This window comes from Cibotium barometz, unplaced genomic scaffold (genome assembly GCF_041138505.1).
Source record: "Cibotium barometz isolate CiBa-2024 unplaced genomic scaffold, ASM4113850v1 ctg368, whole genome shotgun sequence".
NCBI lineage: Eukaryota > Viridiplantae > Streptophyta > Polypodiopsida > Cyatheales > Cibotiaceae > Cibotium > Cibotium barometz.
In genome coordinates, this window is record NW_028229435.1 from 994,864 (window position 1) to 1,018,394 (window position 23,531).

At 44.7% G+C, this 23,531-nt stretch overlaps 1 protein-coding gene across 1 annotated transcript; it reads left to right on the forward strand.

Annotated features, from left to right (window-relative positions):
- The first annotated feature begins 790 nt into the window (after nt 1-790).
- Nucleotides 791-20,636, forward strand: LOC147602621 (V-type proton ATPase subunit e2-like). Its single transcript, XM_086797817.1, has 3 exons — nt 791-1,028; nt 20,300-20,347; nt 20,423-20,636. The coding sequence occupies exons 1-3, from the start codon at nt 919-921 to the stop codon at nt 20,484-20,486; spliced, it is 222 nt and encodes a 73-aa protein (XP_086653943.1). The 5' UTR covers nt 791-918; the 3' UTR covers nt 20,487-20,636.
- The last annotated feature ends 2,895 nt before the right edge of the window (nt 20,637-23,531 follow it).

Below are 23,531 nucleotides of genomic sequence, written 5' to 3' on the forward strand. Positions count from 1 at the left end.
GGATCATCGTCGCCTCGTTGTTGCGATGAATCAAATTCATGGCTCGTGTTGGAATCCATAGTACCTACATCAAACACGAAGAGAATATTAGCACCACATAAATTAAAAACACATACATAAGTCATGATAATGGAAATGCGGTTTGTGAGGGGTCACCTTATGCGCTCGCTTCACGTTGCCTCCCGCCCTTTTCGCACACCCCTAAAAGAAAAACAAAAGCACACAATGTCAAAGGCATGGCAAGTGTACCATAAAAACATTAAAAGAAAGGTAAATGGGTGGATAAAAAGAAAGCATGATTGAAGTGCATGTAAAAGCACCTTGGAGAATGGAAATTGTGAAGCTCTCTAGAAATTCTAGAGGGTACAAAATCTCACCCTAAACCCTTTAATTTATAGGAAATTGAAGGGTGTTGGGGGGAGGGACGTTGGAAAATGAACGTTCGAAAGTGGCCGTTGGGAAAAACATCCGTTGGGAAATTCGTGGGCTGGAATCCGTTTTTGGAAATTCTGCAGGCTGGAATCCGTTTTTGGAAATGCTGCAGGCTGGAATCCGTTTTGGGCGAGGGGGGGGGGGGTCGGCACAATATCAACCCAACTCTTCCATGACGTGGCAAGGGGGGGTGGATTTCCACCGCCCGCTGTGAACGCAGAGTGCCATGGGGCACTCTGCGATTGCCTGGCAGGAAGGCGGCAGCCAACTGCCGCCTTATCTGAACCCGGCCTTAGATTTCTTAAAAATAAGAGAAAAGAATCCTTTGTATACTTCCATTCCTGGGTTTCGCTTCTTAATGTCTTTCATATGCACGGGTTGAGTAGTAAAATATATGTATGTGCACACGTGCCATGAACCTCGCCCAAACTAGCACATCTCTCTTTGAACGCGAACAAACGAGATCTCATCGCCATCATCATCAAGATGGGTGGCGCCATTGTCTTTCTCATCACAACGTTGGCCTTTGCAGCTCTTGGCTTCCTCGGCTCTCTGGGCGTCCGCGTCACCTACAACAAAGGTCCGGCTACCAATCGGTGTGTTTCTTTGTCCGCAAAAAATACATGTCTTAGGTGCATCATCTGAATGTGTTTGGGTAATTTCTTTGTGCTAAATCCTATCACAGTATTTATTTGGATCCATCAATCCTCTTTGAGGTTTTGGTTGCTTTTTGTGTGTACATGTGTGTGTGTGTGAGAGAGAGAGAGAGAGAGAAGGGGATGCTTTATTTTACTGCAGAGATCATAATAGAACATACCCTCTTTGCTTTATCTAATCATAACGAAAAAGAATCCTTTGAAGCATTAAAATTTTATGCTAGCAAAGGACTGGTGTTGATTATTCCAGACTTATCAAACCCTTTTATGGTAGAATGTGATGCCTTAGGAGATTGCATTGGAGCACCTAGAATACCGAACATAAACGCACCACATTCCTCCACGATATTGAAATAGTATTTTATGGGGTATTTTCCTCCTACCGGGCTGCAGATCTACCCGATTTGTTATCCTGGCCAGTCCAGACCCTAAACCTACAACGAATAGTGTGGCATTTGAGATCTGAGCGAGTGTGGTGGGCTGCAGATCTGCCCAATTTGTTATGCTGGCCAGTCCAGACCCTAAACCTATGGCAGCACTAGGGCCATAAACAATCAATCTCAACACACCTCCACGTTATTGAAAGAGTATTTTATGGGGTATTTCTCCTCCTACCTGAGTGAGTGTAGTGGGCTGCAGATCTGCCTGATTTGTTATGCTGGCCAGTCCAGACCCTAAACCTATGGAATCTCAACAAGGAGTAGTGTGGCATTTGCATGTTGTGTTGATTTGCATACTCAAAGAATTGACTCCCTTATATGCAAATCACATAGCCACATTCACGATGATTTCGCTAACAGCCTTCCGACTTACAGCAAATAAGCTTATAGCTAAACCCTACGAACGTTGATGATGTGGCATATTGATCCATTGAATTGTGGAGTTTTTGTATTCATACATCAGGAGCCATATTGAATATATATTGCACTGTTTGGAAAACTATGCGGAGGGCCCACCCTTTTGCGGCTTGTGACACATCTGCTTGCAAGTGGGTGCCTGAATTTAGTCCTCATAGAGTCTACAGATGCCAAATCATGCAAGTGGCAGCAATGGAGGCACCAGTTGGTGTGAGATAGACTGAAAGATTAGCAAAAGAAGCTACCAATTTACATAGTCAATCATGATAAAAACAGTCATAAATGTGGAAATAGGTTTTCATGGATTACTATGTCGAGGGCTGATCCTTTTGTTGCTTGTGACAAATCTGCTTGTTGCAAGTGGGTACCTGTATCAAGAGGTCATAGAATCTATGGAGGCCAAGTAGTGCAAGCTGCAGAAATTGGGGGACTGATTGGTGCAAGAGAGACTGTCAGCGAGAAACCATCAATTTACACAGTTAATCACGATAAAAACAGTCTTGAAAGTTATCTTGGAAAAAAATCAGTCTTGATGGAAATGGGCTTTCACATTTGGGCCAATAGATGGAGCTTTAAAAATGATACGAGGGAGTTTTACTGTTACATGCACTATGGAAGAATTGTTGATTAAGGTTGCAACACACTTAATGAAGAGAAAGTAAACGAGTTGATAACGCACTTGATTGGATCATAATTTGCAACGCACATAAAGAAGAGAGAGTAGAGGAAAGAGAGAGAAGATAGTGCACTTGATTAGGTTGCAATCCTACCCACTTAAGGGCAAGCGGTGTATTTGCTTCAATCACTGAATTATGCAGATGGATTGTGCCAAAGTATGGATCTGCTGGAGCGACCTGGTCCCTTTGAAGATGCGTTGAGTTGATCACCCCAAGAGTGACCACGTGCATCGCTGCTGACTGGGCTACTGGCTATTGTGTGCAATCCCACTTGGCTTGTACACGCACACAGAGGGCCTCTACTGTGCACAGGCTGAGGCCCAGGTTTTGGCTGCCTCTTGGGTAAGCCTTCTGGTCGCTCTAAAGCTGGCCTGGCCTGGCTACTACAAGGTTCACGCTCTGTCTGCCCTCCTTGATGCTGGCCTGTGCGCACCCTTCTGCCTGCCGGCCTAAAGCACATTTGTGTGCGGCCTGTCAGCGCCTAGGCTGATCACCTATGGCCTGGCCCAGCCGTCATAATCGGACTGGCCTAAGGCCCACTGTCTGCTGTGGGCTACCTTAGGCTGGTCAGTCCAAGCCTACCATGGCTGGGCTGCGTATGGCCTTGAGCCCTTATGCAGAAGGCAGAGTTTCTGCCCCTCATGCCATGAGTAGTACACTTCCTTGCAGATGTGAACCGACCAGCCAAGAAGTAGGGCAAAAACTTTCTTTCTTCCCACGTGCTTTTCTTGCACACCTGCATGAGAGTACAGTCCGGTACTTTCCCCATGCGTTGGTTCATGGTGTCCATGGATAATCTAACATAGAACCATTGTTGATCAAGGTAGAGGACATACCATCTTTTTAGCTGCCTCCAAGGCTCAACAGGCGAGCAGCCTGATGCATAGTTGCCAGCAGTCAGCCTTGCCAGATTGGACAGCAGCACCGCCAGCAAGATCTGGGCAGTGCGTATTGACTGCACACAACAGCAGCAAGTCTGGCCACAATCCATACAAGACAGTATGGATGGTGCAAGGAGGCAGCAAGCAAGGGCGCCCATGCGCACATCTGGGCAGAAGCCGGTAAGGTTGGTGGGAGAAGAACGTCGGGAGGAGAGAAAAGGCGATGAACAACTTGTTCACCATGCACGTAAAAAAAAAAAAGACTGCTTAAGCTATGATAAACAAGAGGGAAAAGAACAGAGAAAATCTTGAGACAGCTCCTGAAATATTTGAGTTTGCTGGAAAGGACTGCTGATATGCAGGTAGAGAAAGGGCGAATTTAAAAAAAGCAAGCAAGTTGATTGTTGTTTTTAGATAAATTAAGAGGCCGCGTTAAAAAAAAGAAAGAAAGAAAGCAAAGTATTTTTTAATAAAAAAGCTGAGTATAATGCCTTGTAAAAAGGACTAAGCTTTTCATAAAAAAGCTAAGGGCCATGGTTTATAAAGCAAGTAGTGGTTTTCTAGAGATAGAAAGAAGAGTGCAGCAGAATCACGCATACAGCACACACAAGGGTCCTGCTTTGTATTACGTACAAGAAGTAGTACAATTGAAATTCAGGTGCTAGATGTGGTTGAGAATGAAGACGTCAAATCACAGCCCCGTGACCTACTGTTCACTCTCAACGGCGAGCACTTCGCCTACAGTGAAACGCTCTGTGAAGTACAACGCGGAGGAAAGTAGATGAATATGACGATTTGGCTACCCATGTATATATATATATATATGCACTAATGCTCCTAGCTGGCCAACAATAGTGCTGTCGGCCAGTTGTACCCTATTGCCACGTGTCCTTTGTGCGGTTCAACTGGTTGCTATCTTATGTTTGGGTGTCTCGTAGGTGTGTCACATTCTCCCCTACTTGCATTGCAACTGTCCTAAGCTACTAGAGCTACTTACGGTGAGAACCTCGCTTGCATTGGTGCAAAACAACGTGCTCCAGTACTAAGAGTTCTTGTAATCCTCCATCATCCATCAACTTGGGTTCATCCTCATTCGGCGGAGCGCTCAGCTCTGGCCCATGATACTCTATAAGGTTGCTTGAATGAGACACCAGTAGCATCCTTCAATGGTCTGGTAACTCTAGCTTGAAGGCTAAATCACTGAGCTTCTTGATAATCTTGAATGGGCCTTTCTCCTTAGGAGCTAGTTTGGAAGCAACTTCCCTGAATTCTTTGAGCCTCTGCATCATGATCTTCAAATAAGCCCTATCTCCTTCTCCGAATGTACTGTCCTGAAGATGTGTCAACCTCGTGGACTTGCTTTGTTTGTGCCTTTCCTATTTCTTTCCGAACTTATTTGCGTTTTGCATCTATGTGTTCTTGGAAAGGTGTTTAGGGCTGAAAGAAGACACAGATAACTTCTCTGCATGTTATAGTGGTATCAAAGCTTTGCCTTTTGGTAAAGAGATTCAGCCAAGAAAAAGAAGAATATTTTTTTTTCCGCTTGTGTGGTTGGTTTTCAGACACCAGTTGCACGTCCATTCCGGTGTGACTTCTGTCCCTTGAAGGATGGTTGGTTTATAGCCTCCAGAAGCAACTGGGAACATCTCCCACACACATAGTGGATGGTATTATTGTAGTCCGGGAAAATCCTGACCACTCCCACTATGGTGAATTTCGAGGATGAGAGAGCACCAAATTTTGGCAAAAATTGTTTCCTCCACAACGACTACTTCCAGTAGCCAGGTCATCATTGATGACACGAATGCCATGTTTTGAGAATTTATGTGTATCATTGTGCGACAAGGGGAACAAATGGAGAAATGCACGGCTTCTATACATGCCTTGGAGAAATGGACACCTCTTCAAGAAGCCTCGACACCCATTTTTCCCCCCCTCTCCTCCACCAATCATCACCAAGCACCCTCCCTAGATCCTTCCTAGATCCATGCTTCGGCTATCTCCCTTGAGAAGTTAACACGGCATTCCCAGATCCATGCTTCGGCTATCTCCCTTGAGAAGTTAACACGACATTCCCACGCGTTATATGAAATGTAGGTACGGAAGGTAGAGCTTCGAACAAGATAGCCCGCGTTGTTGCACTCGACGACCAAAGACGACACGTGGAGCACGAGCGATATCTTGCACTTCTTGACACAATGTCAGTACCTGCGACTTCCTTGACTCATCTTCACGAGAAGGTGAACTTCAATAAGTAAAAGTATAATGGTAAACTTGATCCCACAACTCTTCACTCTTGGATTCATCTATTTGAAGCCTACTTTGCTGTTGGTAGGAAGTCAAATATAGAGAAGGTGGCGTTAGCTAGCTGCTACATTGAAGGGGAAGCCATCTCATGGTGGAGTCATTGAGCCCAAGTCAATTTCAACTATGGAGTTGCTGACTGCAACTGGGGCTAGTTTGTCAGCGACCTCAAGAAGCGGTTTTTATGGTCTCATTATCTTGAGCGACTCGAGAATGAGTTTTGGGGTTTGCACCAAAATGTGCTACATGTCCTACAATTTGCAAACAAAGTCACTAACCTAGCTTTACAGTTGTAGAAGTCGGACGCAGACAAAAGAGGACAATTTCTCTAGGTTAGGACACGTAGATCTAGTGGAGTGTGGGAACTTTTGATCGGGCACTTTCGCTTAAACAGGGTGCCGAGATGACAACAAGAAACCAAAGACCTCCTAGCTCGGAGTAGCCAAGGTAGCCACTGCCTCTGGCAAGAGCGAGAACCAAACCCAGTCAGGGTCTACCGCGGGAGTCTCTGGCTTCAAGGACTCGAACAACGGATCTCTCCTTACTCCAGACCAGAAGACTTTGGCCAACAAGATGACGAAGAGCGTGCACAATACAAGGAGGAGGGGCGATGCTTCTTTTGTCATACAAAAGGACACTATTAGGGATTGCTGTAAGAAGACCCCTGCTCAGACCACCACCCTGACCTCGACAGTTGCCGTGGTAAGCAAGCACTCGCTAGGTTGTCGTTGATCCTCCAACTCCCACACCTTTGGTTGGTGGCCTTGTCAATCTGGGAGCTTAAAGATAGGTAGAAGAGAAACCACGACTCGGAGTATGAGCATAACAGGCCGCTCATCAACGAGCCCGATTTTTGTTGACCTCGGTAGGCAAGAAAGTGGACGGATTCAGCAGGGGCATGACAATGAACATCAAGTTTGAAGCTCACGGGCTAAATTCGTCATATAGGGCATAGAATTTGTGTGGGATTTCATGGTTATCCCTCTTGTAGGAGTAGACATAATCTTTGGGATCAAGTGGTTTCACAAGTTTACTGTAGACATTGTTTAGGACTAGTACATGTTCTGAATTACCCAAAATGTGTCAAAAGCATAGTCACAAGAAACGTTTTTAGCTTTTGAAAGTTTCGAGGTTTTGAAGGTTTTTTTTTTCGAAAGGTTTTGTCCATCACTAAAAAAACCGGAGGTTTTTTTTGGGATTTTCATTAAAATTATATATATGTATATATATATATATGCACGTTCCTAAAAGGTGAATTTGGGCATGTTCTTGGATTCATCTAGGTATATAATTCAGCCGTATCAGCGGCCATGCAGATTTCACATTGTGAAGTTTTCGTCCGAGTTGCGGCTAGTTGATATTGCGCTTATTCTTTCTATCTCTAGTGGTGCATTTGCCCTATCAACTACTTATTTGCTGAACTAATTCTTTCTATTTGCTACTTCCCTTAGTGCTAGGTTGCATTATGGTCGAGTCTCCCCTGCATCTCCGGAGGTTTGACAGAAACTTAGTATGAAGGGCTTTGTGTGAATATATGCTCTTGTGTGTGTGTGTGTGTGTGTGTGTGTGTGTGGAGTGCATGTGCGAGAGCATATCTTGAGACAGAGTTCTGCACCCACTATTCGGCACTGATGACGTTAGTGGGGATCTAGTCCATACTATGCATAATGGAGTTGACAGTTGTACAGTCTTGTGGGTTGACTACCATGAGTATATAACATGCACGTTCCTAAAAGGTGAATTTGGGCATGTTCTTGGATTCATCTATATACATATATATATATATATATATATATATATATAGAGAGAGAGAGAGAGAGAGAGAGAGAGAGAGAGAGAGATGTGTATTGTGAATCGTGATGAAAGGGAGGTGGTAGAAGGAGAAGAAGAGGGTAAAGGAGAGGAAGTGAAAGCTTCAAGTAGAAGAAGATGGCAAAGGGGAGTAAGTGGGAGGAGGAAGGAAGGAGAAGAAAAGGGGGAGGAAGGAAAGGAGAAGAGGAGGAGATGGTGTTGCATGCGCGGAAGCCTTGTTGTATTGATCCACAGAAGCCTGATTAAGAACAAGATGCTGATAAACACATGATGAAGACAGAAGAGAGAGAGGAAGGTGTCTGGGTTTTTCTGTATTAATATGGTACAAAAAGGTGGCTAAATTTATGTACATGATCCAGGCCCTTGGTCAGCCCCAAAGGGTGACCTCTGGCCTCTTTCTACATGACTTCTACTTATTGTGAATGATGGACTGATGAAGAATGACTTGATTCATTGCTGAATTATGATTGAGGGCACTTTGCTGCCCATGCTGCTGACCAACTCCTGATGTTAGTCGACTGGCTGCACAAGTCCCTATGCTGGCTGCTGCTGCTGCCGACAGGTTCCCATGCTTCTTCCCATGCTGGTTATGATGATAATGATGATGCTACTGATGCTAATGCTGATGGTACTTATGCTACTGATGCTACTGCTGTCCGAACTGATACTTAACCAAGGATTAAGACTTCATTGCAAAGATTAGCTATGGCATGGGCGTGCATGTGACAAATGGTATGAGAAGAAGGGAGGTGGTGACACAAGTAGAAGAGGGGGAAAGGAGAGGAAGTGGAAGAAAAAGAGGAAGGGAGTTAAGGGGAGGAAGTGAAAGAAAAGAGGAAGGAATAGAGGTCAAGAATAGACGAGGAGGAATAGAGGAGATGGAAGGTGAAGTGTTTATGACCGGGAACTCCTTGGGGTGATATAGGCCTTGAAGCATTGGAAACATTTCCTTTATGGGCACAACTTTTGAGGTTCACACAGATCACCAGGCTTTGCGTTGGCTTCAAACAATACCAAGTGATCGTTGGAGTCATATTTTCCAGCAGTTTGGTGGTATGATCGAGTATCTTCTTGGCAAGGCCAACCCAATGGCCGATGTCTTGATGAGGAAAGGAACTGTGTCCCACATCCAGTCCACTCAACTGGAATTCGCTCCACCAATGGCAAGAACTCCTCCCAAAGAGTTTGATGCTCCTGACAATAACACCACAACATCGTGATCATAGTCTTGCTCATGCTCTCAGTCTGGGAATGAAAGGCGATACTGAATTGTAACTTAGAACAAGGCCCTCCAAAAACCTCTAGTGAGTTTTGGATCATTGTTTGAGACAACCCTCTTTGGAAGCCCATGTAAGTAGATGTGATATGCAGCGGAAGTCTTTGTATTGGTTGATCCTGTCACACAATATGCTCACACCGTCTTCTGTATCCTGAGTTTCGTGAGTTTAGCAATCCATTTCATTTACTCCAAGCTTTAAAGAGATGAGAGAGAGATATGAACACTGTACACCAGATTGGGTCCCGAATTACCCACTGAAGGGCCCCCTATCCCGATAACGAGATAGTATTTGCTTTATTACTTTAGAGAGAATGACTTTGGACTGTAGATAAGCCAAATGCAAGATCTCGGAGGATCGGAGTAGGGCTGATCTGTACACTGCTGTAGAAACACCTCAATGACTTGATCTCGAGCCTATGCACTCCTCCCAAGGGCATGAGGAAGGGCTGCACACCTGAGGCTCAAAGAAGAAGAAGGTGGACTGTTCTACACACTGTTAGAATGCTGAAAACACATATGAATGCTGTGTTACCTTCACCAGATGACTGCTGAATGTGTTGATGATGCACAGAATGCTGGACTCTGATGCAAACAACTGTTTCAGGGCTGGAAACTGCTGTAGACTGTTGCTTCAGGGCTGGAATCTGCTGTGGACAGAAACGCTGAGCTGTGGGGAGGGCTGTGGACTGAAACGCATGAGCAACAGGGGACTGCAGGGCTGCTGTACGGCTGGAACAGAAACGCAGCACTGCTGCTGTACTGCTGTGCAAAAACGCAGGTGAATACAGGCTGCAAACTGGCGTTGAACTGAAGGTGAAGGGTATGCTGAATCTGGGCCTGAACTGAGTGCTGAATTCAGGGCTGAATGCAAGCACCTAGGGCTGAATGAAGCTAGGGTTTCTCAAGGGCTGGAGAAGAAAGCTTATGGGCTCTAGGGCTGGATTAGTCTTGGGCTGAAAGCAAGAGAGAGAGGAGAGCTCTTAGCACAATGAAGACTGAATGAGCAAAAGAGGCTCTAGGCAAGCCTATTTATACTAACTGGGGGTTGGTCATTTAATAAACTTAATATTTATAAATGCCCAATAATGTAAATAATGATAAATAAATACTAATAAATATGGGAAAAATACCAGATAAATCCCAGTAAATTCCCTAAGGCTTTGGGGATGTTCTAAATGATGCACAGGCATATGTATGCATGTTATGCAAGATGCAGAGTGCTTTCTGATGCAAACCCTAAGGCTTCTACTGACTCTACATGCATGAATGATTCTCTCCAAGTGGGTTAAGGGACTTGACTGACTGACTGACCCGCTATGGCTGAGGAATGACCTACGTAGCTCGTGCCTGACTTATCCTGGACTGAGGATGTACAATGGGGTCACGGCGTACGACAAATATCATCCTACTGGGTTCTAAAACTGTACAAATGCTGCACTTCTGATGATGAGCCATCTTGTCACCATGCACTTAGTGCAGAGTGCATGTGACATTCCCTCCTGATTAGCTTGGCGGCAGGTTCATGGCTTCCAAGTAGTCCGCCAATAACTGGGGGTACTCCTGGAAGAACTCCTCGTCGAGCCATACGGCTTCGTGGGTGCCTCGATCTCGAAATTTCGTATAGAACTGACGAATCCGTCGACCGGAACCATGCTTCCATCGATGAAGAAGGATCTGCTCAGGCTCAATAACTTCTGCCTCGTCTACCACGTCTGGCTGCTGTTCATCTGAAACATCAAACACTTCTGGACCAACATATGGTTTTAGCCAAGAAACATGGAAAACATCATGCATTGTCCAACTGGCAGGCAACTTTAACTTCATTGAGACATCACTTATCTTCTTAACTATTGGAAAAGGGCCAAAACTACGGAATGAAAGCTTGGGACAACGTTTGCCCACTTGTTTCAATCTCTGCTTCATGATACGCAAATAGACCCAATCCCCTTCCTTGAAGTGGACATCTCGTCTAGATTTATTTGCCTGTCTGCTATATGCTTCCTGAGCTTTGGTCAAGCGGTCTTTAACTGACTCAATGATCTTGGAAAATGCTTCCGTGGTTTTATTAGCCTCTAAAGATGGAGACACCATTCTCGTCAAAAGAGAAGAAAAACGGCGACCAAAGGCTGCTTCATATGGAGTCCGTCCGACACTGGATGAATGCGTGTCGTTCAAGATAGCTTGGACCAACGGAAGATAGTGCTCCCATTTGGACTGCTGGTTATGACAGTATGACTTGAGGACATCAAAGGCCAATTGATTATAGATTTCTGTCTGGCCATCTGTCTGGGGATGGAATGCACTAGACAACTGCAACTTATTTCCAAAGTTTTCAAATAATGCCCTCCAAAAATGGGAGGTAAACTTGGAATCTCTGTCTGATGTTATGGTGCTAGGCAAACCACAAATTGGATACCAATGCTTGAGAAACAGACGGGCTACGTCCTCGGCTGTGGCCGTATGCTTGCATGGGATGAGCATGCAGAACTTACTGAAGCGATCCACAATGGTAAAACACTGAGTGTTACGGGATCCAGTGGATGCTGGTAGAGGCCCTACAAAGTCCATAGATATGTCGATAAAAGGTCCGTCGGGGATAGGCAAAGGTTGAAGTAAACCTGCCTTCTTTGTATGGGGAACCTTAACTTTTTGACAAATCTTACGGGCTTGTACATGTGCATAGACATCACGCCTCATCTTTGGCCAATAAAAGGACCGTTCTAATTTCTCGAGGGTACTGTTGATACCCCTATGTCCTCCAACTAAGGAGTCATGGGCATCATGGAGAAGAGCAGAACGCTTTTCTCGAGTTACACAGAGACGGTTCTTGTAGAATAACCAACCGTTCTGTACTGAATAGTGGCCAGGCTCAGAAGTGAGGGCCAAACTATACTGAGTACCAAACTCAGGGGAGTTGACATATTGGTCTTTCATACTATCCAAGTCCTTCCCCGTGATGTCGAGAATGGTAGCTTCTTGGACTGCCTGGATGCTGGACTTTCGACTGAGAGCATCTGCTACTGGGTTATGCTTACCAGGGATGTATTCAATCATACCTCCAAACTGTTGGAAGATTTGACTCCACCTGGCCTGTCGATCACTCCACTGGGCACTTGGCATAGTCTGAAGCCACTTAAGTGCTTGGTGGTCTGTTTTCACTGTGAAACCCTGTCCATAAAGAAAAGGCTTCCAATGTTTGAGCGCTGTGATCACACCCAAAAGCTCTTTGTCATATATCGAATAATTCTTTTCGGCGACATCCAACTTTCTGCTGTAATAAGCCACGGGTCTATTGTCCTGCTGGAGGACTGCACCTATGGCTACATTGCTGGCATCGGTGATGACCTCGAAAGGTTCGTCCCATGATGCTAACTTTAATACAGGTGCTTCTGAGGCAGCTTTCTGGAGTGCACGGAATGCATCAAGTGCCTTACCTGTAACTGAGACTTTCTGCTTGCGAGTCTTCACCCCCTTGAGCAAGTCCGTAAGAGGTGCTGCAAGGTTGGAAAACTGATGGACGTGTGCTATAGGCCTGACAAAGACCTACGAATGAACGGATTTCTTGGGCGGTCTTAGGAATATCCCAATCTAAGATCTCTTGAACCTTTGATGGGTCCAGTCTAATCCCATCGGAACCGATGATGTAGCCCAAATACTGAACTTCCTTAACACCAAAGATAGACTTTTTGGCGTTTATGTAGAGCTGATTATCTCGCAAAAGTTGCAAGACTTTCTCCACATCTTTCTCATGCTGCTCCGCAGTGGCTGAGAAGACTAGTATGTCATCAAGGAATATGAAAACACACTTCCCAATGTGGACTACGAAAATCCTAGACATCATCTTATTGAACGTTGCGGGTGCATTTGTAAGCCCAAAAGGCATGACTACGAACTCGTAGTGACCACGCTCTGTCCTGAAAGCTGTTTTTGGAATGTCAGCTTCAAAAATGCGGACCTGATGGTAACCACTCTTGAGGTCGATCTTAGTGAAAAATTTAGCACCGTCTAAACGCTCCAAAATGTACTCTATCCTGGGCATAGGAAACTTGTTCTTGATAGTGAGTTTGTTTAATGCCCTGTAGTCTACACAAAGGCGTGCAGACTTGTCCTTCTTTTGGACAAATAGGATAGGTGCAGCAAATGGGGAGGAAGAAGGCCGAATGAATCCGACTCGGAGAAGCTCAGATAACTGCTTTTCCAACTGGCCCTCTAAAGTCTTGGAAAGACGATAGGGAAACCTGCTAGGAGGATCTGATCCAGGGACCAAATCAATGTGATGGTCCTCAAGGCGAGAGGGTGGGAGACTGGGTGGGAGATCGTCCCTAAGCATAATGTCCTGGTGTCTGGATAGGAGGTCTGCTAACTGAGGGACTGAAGATGTAATGGATGCTACTAATGAGGGAGGGTGTGCTTGAGCACGAATATAAAGGAGTGCTCCTTCTGCTCCCTTGCGGATAGCTCATCGGGCCTGGAGATGCAAAATAAATGGGATGCCAAGAATGCTTCTATCCCCACGAATCATGACAGGCTCAGGAAAACCTTTACAAATAGTAAAAGTGTCCTGCCCCCAATCGGGAATAGGCTCATACTGACGGAACCACTGAATTCCTAAGATCATGTCACACCCTAACAGAGGGGAGACGATGAAATCTCGTTGAAATGAGGCCTTCTGAACTTCAAAGGCAAACTGCTGTGCCTTCTGGGAAATGTGGGTGCGAAGACCAGGTGTAAACCCGTCCACATCCAGATGATATGGGACTAAAGTGCAGTTCAATTTATTAGCCAACTGGGGAGAGATGGCGTCTTCAGAACTACCCATATCGAAAAGGACTACAAACTGTCGGCCCTGGGCAGAGCCATAAGCTCGGATAAGGCTCTTCTGAGCAGCATCGCTCTCACCCTCCTGCTTAGCATCAAATACCACGGATGGTATAGGATGCATGGAAGGTAAAAGTTGAACTGCATTTGAGGTAGTAGGCGGGGCTGGAGGAGCTGGGGAAGCTGTGGCAACTGTGGCAGAAGGAGCTTTGGCAGCTTGTGCCGCTTGCCATTTGTGGCAATCCTTCTTACCATGCCCTATAATATGACAGAAAAAACATCTATTTTCTGACTGGTACTTCTTTTGCTCCTCTGGAGGAAGATAACCTCCAGTAATGCTTGCTTTAGCCTTTTCATCAGGGGTTTTCTTAGGTTCTTTATCCTTTTTACCCCCTGAACTGGAGCTATTACTGCTGTCCTTCTTAGCATCTTTAGAAGATGCGTTACCTTTCCCTGTCTGTGCAGCTGATTGCTGCTGCTGGGGTTTGGTACTGGACTGAGATGTCTGCTTGGGCTTGCCCCCGTTGAGCTTCATTTCTTCATTCTGAGCGAGAGTCAGAGCCCGGTCATATGTACTTGGTTCAAAGTTACGAACTGTGAACCGAATGTTGGAGTCCAATCCACGAATGAATTGCTCCATCTTGGCCTGCTCAGATAACCCTAACTGCTGTGCTAAAGTAATAACCTTACCGGAAACTGAAGCACTGGGGAACCGTTCTGTCTGAGTCCATAGAACTCGTCTTTCAGACCGGTCATGTATTGGGGCGGGAGAAATCTGGTCTTCAGGTCATGGACAAAGATGTCCCAGTCAAAGGCTGTGACACCTGTGGCCTGGTCAGTATGAATACTAGACCAATGCTGCCACCAAGTGACTGCCTCACCAGTGAGATGGGGAGCCGCTAAGTGGACTTTGTCTTGTGGGTCTGTGATCCTAGCTAATGGAAAATGTGCATTAAACTGATGAACAAATTGATTAACTGAAGAATGATCACACTTACCATCATACTTGCTGAAATTCGGTTGACTGTGAATGATGGTGGTTGAAGCTGCTGCGGGATGCTGGCTGGTGACACCTATGACTGGGGAGACTGAGGAGAGCTGCTGATACCTCAAGTGTATGGCCTCCTTTTCCCGTTGGTGTTCGAGTAACATACGTTCTCGATCAAGCTCACGTTGGTGTTCCCGAGCGGTGAGTTCAGCCTGACGCCGGTCTTCGTCGATCCTGCGTTGGGCTTCCTTATAGTCCTGTCTTTCTTCTTTTTCTATTCTCCCTCGGGCCTCGTCCTCTCTCCTTTGTTGTTCCATCTGAAAGAAGAGGGAGATGTAGTCGGGTGCTGCCGGAGGTGTAGAAGGACGTGCTGCTGCTGCCTCCAAGAGTTGGAGACGCTCCATGAGTAGCTGGTTCTGAGCTCTTAGAAGAGCTATGGTGTCTGCTGTAGGCGGAAGAGCAAGGTCTCCTTCGGGGGAGACGTCTTCCGGCTGATGAGTACTCTCTCCTGTAGACATGATGCTGAAGTCGGTGGTCGTGCCGGAACGCAATCTAACCATCCGAGGATGCCCCCACGCTAGGATACGGTGTGTGTGGACTATCTGAATCTGATACCAATGTGATATGCAGCGGAAGTCTTTGTATTGGTTGATCCTGTCACACAATATGCTCACACCGTCTTCTGTATCCTGAGTTTCGTGAGTTTAGCAATCCATTTCATTTACTTCAAACTTTAAAGAGATGAGAGAGAGATATGAACACTGTACACCAGATTGGGTCCCGAATTACCCACTGAAGGGCCCCCTATCCCGATAACGAGATAGTATTTGCTTTATTACTTTAGAGAGAATGACTTTGGACTGTAGATAAGCCAAACGCAAGATCTCGGAGGATCGGAGTAGGGCTGATCTGTACACTGCTGTAGAAACACCTCAATGACTTGATCTCGAGCCTATGCACTCCTCCCAAGGGCATGAGGAAGGGCTGCACACCTGAGGCTCAAAGAAGAAGAAGGTGGACTGTTCTACACACTGTTAGAATGCTGAAAACACATATGAATGCTGTGTTACCTTCACCAGATGACTGCTGAATGTGTTGATGATGCACAGAATGCTGGACACTGATGCAAACAACTGTTTCAGGGCTGGAAACTGCTGTAGACTGTTGCTTCAGGGCTGGAATCTGCTGTGGACAGAAACGCTGAGCTGTGGGGAGGGCTGTGGACTGAAACGCATGAGCAACAGGGGACTGCAGGGCTGCTGTACGGCTGGAACAGAAACGCAGCACTGCTGCTGTACTGCTGTGCAAAAACGCAGGTGAATACAGGCTGCAAACTGGCGTTGAACTGAAGGTGAAGGGTATGCTGAATCTGGGCCTGAACTGAGTGCTGAATTCAGGGCTGAATGCAAGCACCTAGGGCTGAATGAAGCTAGGGTTTCTCAAGGGCTGGAGAAGAAAGCTTATGGGCTCTAGGGCTGGATTAGTCTTGGGCTGAAAGCAAGAGAGAGAGGAGAGCTCTTAGCACAATGAAGACTGAATGAGCAAAAGAGGCTCTAGGCAAGCCTATTTATACTAACTGGGGGTTGGTCATTTAATAAACTTAATATTTATAAATGCCCAATAATGTAAATAATGATAAATAAATACTAATAAATATGGGAAAAATACCAGATAAATCCCAGTAAATTCCCTAAGGCTTTGGGGATGTTCTAAATGATGCACAGGCATATGTATGCATGTTATGCAAGATGCAGAGTGCTTTCTGATGCAAACCCTAAGGCTTCTACTGACTCTACATGCATGAATGATTCTCTCCAAGTGGGTTAAGGGACTTGACTGACTGACTGACCCGCTATGGCTGAGGAATGACCTACGTAGCTCGTGCCTGACTTATCCTGGACTGAGGATGTACAATGGGGTCACGGCGTACGACAAATATCATCCTACTGGGTTCTAAAACTGTACAAATGCTGCACTTCTGATGATGAGCCATCTTGTCACCATGCACTTAGTGCAGAGTGCATGTGACAGTAGAACACCTCCTAGATGAAAAGCCTAGCCACCTCTTGAGCATTTGCATTTGACTTCCAAGGAAGGTGGGTTTGCTTACTCAACCGATCTACAACTATGAGAATACAATCATTCTAGAGCCTTCAGCACTTAGGCAATCCAACCACAATCCATAGAAATGTCTTCCTAGGGCAACTCTGGAAGTGGTAATGGGTGAAGCTCTCCAGCAGCTTTCCTATTGTTTGGCTTTGACTTGTGATAGATGTGGTAGAACCGTACATGCTGATGAACATCTTCATACGAGGCCAAAAGAAAAGACGGGATAACTTCTCCAACGTGGGCCCTCGCCATGGTGTCCTGAAATGGGAACATCGTGTGCCTCATGTAGAAGCACTTGGCAGAAATCACCGCCCTTGACGACACAAAGTTGATCCTTGTAGTACAACCACCCATCCCGAATAGTGTATTTTGAAGCAATGCTTTGTATGCATTTGCTCCAAGGTTCCTTGAAATTTGGGTCCTCAGCATAGAACGCCTTCATTGGCATGAAATAAGCACTATGGCAACTCTCCACGGTGTGCACCGGATATGGCCTTCGACCAAACGCGTTGGCTACCAAATTCTCATCACCTGGCAAATAATCAATCTGAAAGGTAAATTGAGATAGAAAATGCCATCACCGTAACTGGCGGTGAGACAAGTCCTGTTGTGACCATGTCAACAATATCCAAGAGACTGGTGATCCGTATAGATCTGGAACTCCGAACCAATCAAATAGTGACACCACTTCCGAAGGGTGTGCACCATTGCAAGCAACTCTTGGTCATATGTGGAATACACAACTTAGCTTTCGCCAAAGAAGACTATGACTTGCTGATCTTCTATGTGAAAGCATCACGTGAGTAGTTTTGGTGACTCATCTTTCCAAATGGAACTCCCCTCTTGGTTATCTTCAAACTTCCTAGTGGAGTTCCCCTCTTACTTAGCTTCAAGTTCCGTAGGGGGTTCCTTCTCCTATGTAGCTTCTAGCTTCCCACTGTTTTTTATATCTACGTATTTTGAGGGGGCCATGGAGGATCAATTGGGGACGGCTGAGCCATACACATCGCTGCGGAACAAGTGGGACTAGTGGTTGAGGTTTGTGATAAAACTTTTTTGTATTCCACATTGTGGCAGAAGTAACACCGATGTTTCTAATGGTATTGCACCCCCTTGCCACTCCTTTCGGTGCCTTCTGGTTTGGGATCATAGTTGTCTTGGTTATTGCGGTTGGAGCTAGAAGCTCCCTATGAAGACCCTTGAGATTGTGCCTTGAAGCCTTCGAATTGGGGCACATTGGTTATTGCGGTTGGAGCTAGAAGCTCCCTATAATAACCTAATTGTAAATATTTGAATACATAACATACTTCTCTCTTCTATAGGGAATGACGTGAGTTTTTCCCTCTCTTTTCTTTCTATTATCTTTTTTCTCTCCCCACCATCTCTTGCTTTCTCTTTGGATCATTTTTATTGCTATGGCGACTCCAAGAGTTGATCCACACTTAAATAAAAGACACCATATCAACTTAGTACTCGATAAATAATATTGCACCTGGAGAAGTATTCATCACAAAGCTCTACATGATGAGGCTGAAGCTCAAAGGCTATGTGCAAAAGGAAAGAAGCATGTAGATTTGTGGGTTCAAGGAGGTCTATACCTGCTTGACCCATCAACTAGTAAGTCTCCATCATTTAGCACTTTGCATGATCTTGTTCAATTCATTGGGGATGGTAGAGAAGGTTTATTTGGATATTTCTCGAGATTGAATAATGAACCTACTATTTTCAAGCAAACTATGCTTGGTGTGTACAAGCAATCTATTAAAGGACTAGAAGATATCATGATCTCACAAACTCAATGTGTAAATGAGTTGGAAAGGCTACTTCAATCATCTCAGGAAGAGGTAACAAAGCTTAGACAAACTAACCAAAAATTGGAGGAACATGCACTCCAAAAAACCCAACTAAAAAGCACTCCTTTTGGGTTAAGAGTGAGATCTAGATAGCTTAAAAGTGTTACATGCCTAGCCGCACATGGGGGTTCTAAGAAGAAACGGCGGATGAGGCCTGCTCGAATCTACATGAAAAGTGTGGGAGGTTTCTGCTTAGATAATCCTCTCAATTGATGCAACTAGGAATGCAAAGTGTTGGGATTAAGTTTATCATGATACTTGCCAAGCTTGATCTTCTCCTATAAATGGTCGACTTGAGTTGTGGTCTGTGGAGGGTGCCCAAAGAGTTTGTTTAAGTATGGCAAAAAATTCTCATTGGTGTCGGTTGTCTTAAGCGTGTTGACAATCCTACTTGGGGTCACATTGCCATTGCTCATGATCCACCTCAAATGCCAACCACAACTATTGTAATTCCATGCTGATACTTTATGATGGTTTCATGTTTACAGCCAACATCCACCTCCATAGGATCATCTTTGGGGCTCTTTGGAAAAGGGGTGCTGATAGAGGACTTTGAAGTCTCCTTATGCATCATGCTATCTTCATGGTTACTCATGGTGGGCAGGTCAACAGTTTTACGGAGTAAGAAACCATCCACAAGGGTTGGGTGGCTCTATGGTTTTTCCCTGGAGCGCAATAAACCATCCACAACTAGAAAAGGATTAGTTGCACTTCTCACAAGATAAGCTTTGATACCAATGTTACATCCACTACAAAAGAACTGCTGGTTAAGGAGAGATTAAGGTTGCACAACACACTTAATGAAGAGAGACTTGAGGAGAGAAGAATAGTGCACCAACCCACTCAAGACTCATCATTGGTAAATAGTGTATTAGGTTGATCGCTGTAATGCGCAACAAAGCCTTCTTTATACCCGTGAATGTATGCAATTCCACTTTGAGGAAGAGAAAGCAGAAAGTAGTCGACATAGTATTGGGTCCCAATTTACCCACTAAAAGCAGTGCACACACAGGTAGGTCAGGTGAGAGAAAGACCAGTGTGATCCCTCTTTGTGAAAGGAACAAGGTCTTGGAGTGTAAGTGAGATAAGGGTTTTCACATATTTAGAGTAGGATGCATGTGTCAGCAATGGCCTATGAGAATGAACAGGCTAGGAATATTGGAGCAGCAGATGGTGAAAGGAAAAAATTAGCAGAAAGTCCGAGTGGAGCAGAGTTGGAAGTGTTTGGGCAGCCAGAGGCAGGAAACAGCCCTTGCCAGGTGCTCAGGGTCTGGCCATGTGTTAGGGGGTGATTTCCGGGCCCTTAACTGGAGGCCGACCAGCAGCTAAGAGAGGGGGGGTTCCTATAAATAGCTCCCCCCTCCCCTCCCCTCCCAAAAAATGAAGCAATTGCCTGTGTATTGATGGAAACAGAAGTATGGCTTTTTTTGTTACTTGCTTGTATGTTTTTCCACAGCTTATTTTACTACATGTGCTGGCATGTGATGACTTCTATTTTTATATCTTTTAATTATTCCTTGTGACTTACCAAAATTTTGAAGCTCGCATGATATTTTCTGTCTAGAAGGGAGTTATTTGTAGACCCAACTGAGCATTGATCGTCGGTGGTGGTGGTGGTGGTGGCTGCTTGCAGGTTGCATTTGTTGTTAGTGATTACGGCAGTGGTCTGCGCTTGGATGATGTAAGTTGTGTGTACTTGTGTGTTGTCTGGCCTAATTTGTTTGTGCTACCAACATTTTTTAAATGCTTGAAACAGGTGGGCAATCGTCTACTTGTCGCAGTGGAAACCCCTTGTGAACCCTATACTCAGTGAATCTTAAGACTTTTCATCAGTGCACTCTTTTATTCCCTTATCGTGGAGTTGTATTTTGACTTCATGAAAAACAGGACTAATTTATAAAATTGTGAGGCTCGTTGTGGGATAGTTTTGGAGATCATGTTGTTTATTCAATGGGTTCTTATTTTTAGTTTTTGCAGCCTTCAAATGTTACTCAGGTCTCCAAAGGTCTAGAAGCATCTTGTAAGCACTTGAAATTAAATAAAGTGCATAATTGCTAATCATCCTCTTGCACAGTTTTGTGAAATTTTGAAGTCTTTTTATTAACTAGAAGCTAGGTGTAAGTATGCTTCAGTATAGAAGCATACTAGCTTATGGTTCAAGAAGCATTTTTCCCTTTCAGGAAACAATTGGAGAAAAAGGCACATGTTCAAACTGTTACCTTGTCATGTATTTTTGTTTGTTTTCTCTAATAGTCTGGATAATACTTCTTTCTATGATAAATATAACCATTGAAGCTTAGGCTAACTTTACACCCTCAAAAATCATGGTGTATACACAACGGTGCATCCTAATGGGTTGTATTTTTCGACATCGACATGATATTTACAACTATAAGGCAATATTGAAGTTGTCAAAAGCAATTCAGGAAGGGCCTTTTGGAAAATGATTTTCTCTCTCTAATACTATGAACCTTGAAGACAATTTGAACTTTGCCTATCAAAGCTGTTGTGTATACACCATGATTTTTGAGGGTGTAAGTATAGCCTAAGCTTCAATAGTTATATATAGCATAGAAAGAAATATTATCTAGACTTCCCTACACGAAAGAAATATTATCTAGACTTCCTACACGGTGCATCCTAATGGGTTGGATGAAAGAAAATAACTACTAGAGGCAAAGAGCATATAGTTGTGATCGTATAGTACAAGTTGTCCTCAAGGTTCCTAATAGAAAATCATTTTATAAAAGGTCCATTCTAAATTGGGTCGAATTGTACAAGAAGTCTTCAAGTTCATAGTTTTAGAGAGAATGATTTTCCAAAAGGCCCTTTCTAAAATTGGGTTCACAAAACTTTGACAACTTTATTATTGTCTTATAGATGTAAATATCGTGTGAATGTTGAAAATGACTCCTTTTTATATAAGAACCATTCTTTAATTCTCTTAACGCGTAAAATGGTTGTAATCGGTTTTGGTGTTGGGATAAAGGAAGCCTTCTTTTCATAAACAAAGGAGTGATTCAAATCCCACCTCCCACCTCCCACCCCTTGCCCCTTCCCCCCTCTCCTCTCCTCCTCTTCTTCCTCCCCTCTCTCTCAAAACAATGCATGTGTCTTTAGAAAGATGCGATGGGTGAGGGAATGGGCATTGTGGGGAGGGCCTTTTGGAAAATGGGCCAACCCTTGTCATGTGATGATGAGTGGGGAATTGACATGGGAGGTGGAAACCTTTGTCTTCTCTTGGTGTGTAGAAAGTGTGGACTCCTTCCGTGTGTGGAAGGTATGGAAAGGCATCTAGACATTAGAGCAATGCAGACATTAGAGCAATGCACTTATTCCTTTGATAAAATGGGGAGGCACACAAGGGCGAGGGAGAGGATAGTGGGTGTAGTTTTCAATGTGCTGTTACACAGAATCTCTCTCTTCTTCTCTTCTCAAATTGAAAGAGATAGACGAACTTCGTTTGTCCAAAGTGAGCTTGCTCCAAAATAGACGCATGGATCCGTCCCAAAAACCTCAGACCGCTTCCCAATCTCCAAAGCCAAAGAGAGCAAGGCTACAGCTTGGAATGCCCTAGTTTGAGCCGAGCACTAGCAATTGGCATTCCGTTGGGTCCTAACCAAGCTGCTAGAAGTGCAAGGCTTTTATGAAGGGAACCCCTACATTCGGGTTTTTGAAGTCAAGAAAACTCGCACCATAAGCCTCTACAACCACACGAGTCTCTATAGCCACACTAGACCAAAGATGGTGTGCAGACTAAAAGCCATGCCTCTAATGCCAACCCTAAAGCTTAAGTAGGAATAGAGAGAAGTGGGTTTCGCCTCAACTCATGTGCCAACACCACCTTCAAAGAAATCAAAGGAGTCCGTGTGGATGCAAAGCAGCAAAAGGTAATCTTGCCCATGTGCAATGGTTTTACCCATCCATTTTCCTGTCAGAGAGAAGAGCCACCCTTGGTACCAAACCCTAAAGAGTGCCATGGCCACACTTTTGTGGCATTATCGAGTAACCCCAAGGCTCAAAAAAATCACCATGACCCCACAATATCCACTCAGTAGCTTTGGAACTGGAGAGACAAGTCTCTATAACCACGAGCCTCTGCAACCACACGAGACCAAAGATGGAGTGGAGACTAAAAGTAATGACTTCGACATGCCAACCTTGACTCATGTGCCAATATCACCTTCAAAGGATTCGGAGGATTCTGTGGACAAACGTGCAGTCGGGCAGTAATCCCTTTTCCCATCAAAGAAGATACATGCCAATGCAAATGTGTAAATGGGTGCACAATGTGTAAATGTGCGCAAATGAGAATGTGGGGTGTAGTTGTGAAAAGAGGAGCACGTACATGTGTGAATGCACGTGTGGTATGAGCGGGTGCAAAGGTGTAAAATGTTGAAATATATGATGTACAAGTAGTAAAGGGCGAGAGAAAGAGGTAATGTAGGTGTGAACACTCCAAATAAAGTGGACATGTGGGTGGAAAAGGGATCTAGGGTTGGCCCTACTCTAGCCCTTGGTGAACCCTATATAAAGGGCAGGAGGCCTCACTTTTTGTAACACAAGTAACACAACACTTCAAGGTGAAGGTCAAGCCAACTTTGGAGTGGCTGAAATAGAAGGTAATATAGAAGCTTTCCATACATCTTGCGTTCTTTCTCTCTCTCATATATGTTGCTCTATCTAGTCATCTTCCATTGTGCATACTTCCCATAATTTTGGCATAGTATCAAAGCCTTACAAAGGCTAAATTCTCCTTCAATCCCCTTTTCTTTCTTTGTCACTATCATAAGCCATTCATATCCTCATCAAGGACGGTGGTAGAAGAAGGTGAGAAGCAAAAAGGCATCAAGGAGGGTAACAAA

Excerpts from the sequence above, each read along its gene's own strand:
- LOC147602621 (XM_086797817.1), top strand. The coding sequence starts at position 919 with ATGGGTGGCGCCATTGTCTTTCTCATCACAACGTTGGCCTTTGCAGCT. Across the intron at positions 1,029-20,299 it reads AAAGGTCCGGCTACCAATCG|GTTGCATTTGTTGTTAGTGA; the intron begins GTGTGTTTCTTT and ends GGCTGCTTGCAG. Across the intron at positions 20,348-20,422 it reads GTGGTCTGCGCTTGGATGAT|GTGGGCAATCGTCTACTTGT; the intron begins GTAAGTTGTGTG and ends TGCTTGAAACAG.